This window comes from Girardinichthys multiradiatus, chromosome 11 (genome assembly GCF_021462225.1).
Source record: "Girardinichthys multiradiatus isolate DD_20200921_A chromosome 11, DD_fGirMul_XY1, whole genome shotgun sequence".
NCBI lineage: Eukaryota > Metazoa > Chordata > Actinopteri > Cyprinodontiformes > Goodeidae > Girardinichthys > Girardinichthys multiradiatus.
The window spans coordinates 3,317,067-3,322,500 of NC_061804.1; the positions used below are offsets into that span (position 1 = coordinate 3,317,067).

The 5,434-nt window shown below is 38.1% G+C and overlaps 1 protein-coding gene across 1 annotated transcript in view; it reads right to left on the bottom strand.

Moving 5' to 3' along the window:
* Positions 1-1,496: 1,496 nt before the first annotated feature.
* The window catches only part of mybbp1a (MYB binding protein (P160) 1a), a 26,363-nt gene continuing 22,425 nt past the window's right edge, over positions 1,497-5,434 (bottom strand). The window contains exons 24-27 of the mRNA XM_047379363.1: positions 5,175-5,288; positions 2,380-2,481; positions 2,156-2,280; positions 1,497-2,058 (exon numbers count right to left, since the gene is read on the bottom strand). Of these exons, the coding sequence (XP_047235319.1) occupies positions 1,719-2,058; positions 2,156-2,280; positions 2,380-2,481; positions 5,175-5,288 (681 nt within the window). The 3' untranslated portion in view covers positions 1,497-1,718. The remainder of the gene's footprint in view (positions 2,059-2,155; positions 2,281-2,379; positions 2,482-5,174; positions 5,289-5,434) is intronic.

Here is a 5,434-nt window from a genome sequence, read left to right on the forward strand (position 1 = left end):
ATGTGGAGCAGAAAGGTGACTCAGGTACTCAATTTCACCCATAACATTGAGCTTCTGGAACAATCCTCTAACAAAATATATATTTTAATTAAAAACAAGAAGTCTATCATTCATGGAAAAAACAAAATTCCACTTGGAGGGTCAATGGGTGTTGGGACTTGGTTTTGTTCCTGAGTGGAGTTTAGTATTGGGTTTTTGTCTTAATATTTATGATATTGTTGTACCCTTTTATCAAATCAAATTAGTTCATTTTATACTAAAAAGCATAAACCAAAACAAGCAAAAAACAGTGTTTCTTGGCACCTATAAGAAATTCAAAAAAAAGTATTAAATCATAAATGTGCATCTCAATCAATAAGACCATCATCAAAAGGTTGATTTATTTTAGCATCTAAACTAAAAAAATTTTACTTGTTATAGTTTCATTACACAAGAGTGATATATTTCCGCTGTTTGTTTTATTTAATTTTAATGATTGTAACTTACAGCTAATAAAAAACCCAGAATTCAGTCTCTCAGCAAATTTAAGCATCAGATCAGACCAATAAAAAAAGCTTTTTTAACACAATCTGGGAGAAGACTGCTGACTTGACAGCTGTCCAGACCGTCCTTTTTGTGGAGGCTGTCAACAACCTGAAGTGGTGTTAAGGGAAAGTTGAGGGGAAGGAAAAAGTGTCATAGAAAAAGGTGCAAAAGTCCACAGCCTTAAGAAGACTAAAGCAAAGCTCATTCTAAAGTTTTATATGTACTCAGGTTTTATTTGTTTCATGTTAACATTTGTTAGATGATCTGGATCGCAGAAAAAAAAATCTAAGGGGACAAATACTTTTGACCTTATACATTTGGTGATACAACTATTGGTGTGATGTAGGGGTACTATAGATCAATGTTGCTTCGGATGGATCCATCAGATCCTTCAATGACAGATCTAAATTGGTTCATGTTGTGTTTGTGTTTACACCATGACCTGGCGTGCTCTCAAAATGCTGTTTGAGTGAATTTCACTGAAAACCTTTCTAATTGGTCCATGAAATGTGCAGCTGGAAATGTAGCAGTTCAGCGTGATTAAATGAGAAGACTACCGGTGGTTGTTAGTAATTTAAATTATGTAATGCTCTTTTCAGTTTACCACACACCTCTGCATCTGTGCGGTCCAACACAAAAGGCAGTGAAAGAGGAGCAAAAAAAGCCTGATGCTAAAGTGAGGATGAGCCATGAGATTCGTTAATGAGGCCCAGGCCACATTAGCATTCACTTCGCTTCTTACAATTGGCCAAATGTCCAATAAAACCTCTGAAGGAGATAAACACGATTGGATCTCAATGCTTTCTACATTAAAGCCATCCAAGTGAGGATGGATGCGTGTGACTGCCGGATGTTGGCAAGACCAGTGAGCTTTGCAAAGGGGATGTAACACTGTTTTCACTTAGCTTTTTCCTTACTAATGCTGCATAACAAAATGGAGAGAAGCTGAAATCAGGAGGGAAAGGGGTGGATTTAAAGGCTGAGAAACACATTTTTTATTGTTTCAGACAGTTTTTAAATCAACAGCAGTCACATGTTAGAAAAAATAATCTTTCAATACACTTCTTACACATCTCAGTTTTTGTGTATATTGGAGTAAACATACAGTCAAAGCTGAGGTGGTAGCGAAAAAAAAAAAAAAAACTGGCTGTTTAAAAGAAGATTTTTTGTCTCGGTTTAAATAGTCCACATTATCATTGCTCTCCTCCCTTCTTCTGCTTGGCTTTCTTCTTCTTCTTCTTGCCAGCTTTGCTGTCAGGTTGTGTTTTGCTCTTCTTGGCCGGGTTGGACTGTGAAGCAGCCGCGCCATTAGCTGGTCGTTTCTGTTTAGTCTTCTTGTCCTGTTTCTTTTTGGGGTGTCCCTTCTGCTCCCCTGGTTTGTTGGTGGAGGCCGACTTGTCTGCTGCTGGCTCCAGAACAGGTTTGTTGCGCTTTATACGTTTCTTTGTTTCTGGCAGGAAACCTTTCTTCTTCTTGGGAGCAGCTTCCTGCTCGCTGTCCTTGTCGGGCTTTGTCTTCTCAACTTTGGGCTTCCTGGTAACAGAATATAAAGTCATGGTCCAATGAAATGATCTTTAAACATTTTTAGAAGGTGCAAAATTGAGTTTATAAAGACAACTTTATAACTTACATCACTCCAAAGTGTTTCATCACAGCCCAGTAGGTATCCTCCAGTTTTCCAGTCTTCTTGAACGTGACATGGCTGGTCAAGGACTGTAGGACCTCCTTTAGGGGCTCCAGGTCCACAGACAGTTTCTACACATACAGAAAGACAAAAACTGAGACTGGACTGCACTATATTGAAGTTTTTTTTTTCCAATTCCAGCTTCATTTCTACACCATGAGCCCACCCACCTGCTGATGGATGTTCTTTACCACAAACTGACAGAGCTCCAGGGTTTTAACCATCTTCTCTTTGACCACCTTGCTCTCAGCTTGGTCCACCTGACCAAGACTCTAAAAGAACACAACAGAGCGGTTATATTTCAATTTATGTTGATCCTCCCAATTATCACTGAAACATAAAACACAAAAAAAGAAATCTATAAACAGACCGGAAGTAATCCTAAAGCTTTGAACACAGTAGCCCATTGATGCTTTTCTAAGTTCCTGTAGCAGATGGCTATACTACATCATTATTTCTAGGCTGTGAACAAAGTGGAAAAACAAGATTTGGTTTTAGCTGTTTTTGTATTATTATTTTTTATTTTACAGTTTTAATCCTAGTTTGTAAGTAAAGCGGAACACGAGGTAGAGATTCAATTTCAGCTGGCTTATGTTTCTTTCTAGCATTTTTGGAAACATCACAAGCAATCCCATGACATTTGAAGCCATTGCCTATGAGAGTTTTAAGCTTCCTGGAGCTGCTAGTCTCTAATTGAAGCCGGGAAAGAAGAAAATATTTAGCTGCAGTTGCTAAAGTGAACAGGATTTTTGTGATTTCCATAAACAACCAAAGATGCTGGTGTTCAAAAGGAGCTGATCTCACATCTTTCAGAACTTTGAACTGAATGAAGCTGTTTTCTAAGTGGAGAACGTGAAGGGAACGTGGCTCACTTTGATGTCATTTAATGGCGCTTTATTTGGGGGTGGACGATATATTTACATTGTGTTTTTCGGAGAAAACTTTGGTTATTTCACAGAGAAAGAGCCGCAGCATTTTTCCTCAAGGCTCCCGCCCAGTGTCTGTATTCGCACGGCAAAGACGCAGCAGAGCTGCAGCAGAGACGCATGTCATCTTTGCGAGGACATATATTGGTAATTTAGGCCTTTGCGTCTCCGCTAGCATTAAACTTGACTACGCCACTTTCAAAATCGCTTCATATGTAAGAATTATCCCTGGAGGCTGAAGCTCCAACCTTTAAAACTATCAGGTTACACTGTTCCCTTCCAAACATCCGATAGCACGCAGCCATGTTTAACAAGTTTAAAGCTAACATTTTGTTGACGTCACCACCAATTTAAAAGCTGTTAAACCAAAGGCTAATTTGGGTTTAAAACTCTCCTGTAGGGTGCCGACGGTAGGCTGTACAGTATGGAAAAACCTGGGGAGATTCACTTTTAGTCGGGTTATTTTTTATTTCTGTCCGCTATCACTGTGCCAAAGCTAACAACTTATCTTTAGGACTAATAAAAACAGCTTTGGTGTTAACTATATGTTAGGCTAAGTTGCTACAAGTTAGTAAAATTAGATGTGGGCTGCAACTTGGCAGCACAAACATCATCACTAAATTATAAGCTGTGAATTGTGCAGTTCTTTGTTTCTCAGCCACTACTGCAGCAAAATTCAAACAAACCTCAATAAAAGGAATTTGATACCGAGTTCTCTGATTGGTCTGATTGGTCTTTTCTAAGGTTTCTTTATTTTAGCAAGCATATGTAAAAGCGTATTTGTTTTGTCAAATACAAGTTTACATAGAAACATTTCTGTGCAACAATTCTGAAATAAAATTGAGAAATAGTGAAGACATTTAAAAAACATTTTCAATGAAGGAACCAGACATTTTTGCAATCATCCAATATTTTTCAAGAAATTCTGACAGGCAATGTTTTTTTATTTAAAACCCAAATACTTCTTTCTGCCTTAACAAACCTGGATGATCCCCTCACAGCTACAACTGTGAAAATAGCCACAAAAGGACCAAATTTGACCTTATCTGAATGTCATGAGTGAAAATATTTCATTTTTAAAGCATTTAAAAAGATGTATGTATGAATTCAACATTAGAAATTAAGTAAAAATATTCATTTTTTTATATAGCTGCCTCCATGTATTTGTCATTTTAAGTTTAGTTTTTTTAAAACATATTTTTAAACAAATACTTTAATGATTAGAATCTTTACAAATATCAAACAAAGCATTTTAAAAGAGGCTTATTCTAGCAATTTTTGTCAAAAAGTCTATACATCTGGTACCACAAAACAAATTCGATCTCATTTTTAAGATAAATAGGTAAGAAACTCTCAGAAATGGAGGACACAGAAGGCCGTTTAATAGGACAGAAGAGTTCTGTTGTTGCCTTTTATTTCAGGAGCAAAGACACCAGAGGTGGAGCTGTTCTGGGCAGATTTACAGAAGCATGTAATTATTACGCATGTCTTCACCCTCTGCTCTCCAGAGGACGCAAGGAGGACAGGGAGAGGAGCAGCGCCTCTAATTATCATTTATCACTGCACCATGCAATCTCATAAAGGCTCGAGATTAATGTAATTAGAAAGCAAACAGGCTTGAAGCATGCATTTGAATGAACATTTCTGCTCAAAGTGGAGCCATGGTGTGCCGGGGCAGCCTTGTGTGCATGAATAAGACTTTCAATCAGTTCCACAAGAACAGACTGGCAGGTTTTAAACTGGAGAAGGCAGGACTGGTTGGTGATTAGAGTGTGGGAGCAGGAAGTGGAGGGAAAGTCTGATCAGTAAATCCAAAATACCCTAAATATATTTCTAACAAACTGTAAATTAAGGGTTGACTCATTCTTTACCATTTAGTTAAACCATTAAACTGTCAGGTAACCAAATGGACAAATAGGTTGTGACATCTGAGGCTAGGGTATATTCAAGTGGGATTCAGACATAAACTCATCAGACATGCAAGCTGTATGTTCACGTGTGGATATTAGTTTTGGTGGTGATTAAGTGAGCTGCCTTACCAAACCCAGCTGCTTTGAGACCTTCTCACAGAGCTGCGTCCACTCATCACTGCTCAGAAGCTGCTGGACGTCCCTGCTCTGCATCGCCCGCAACACCAACACACACGCTTGACCCTAAACACAAAACGGGACTCATGAAAAGCAAGTTCCAAAAACATGAAAATAAAACTACTTGGTAGAACAAGGATTCAACACATAACCAAATTATTACAACAAGAAATAACATTAAAGGAAGCAAGATGCAAGTTACAATTGTGAAG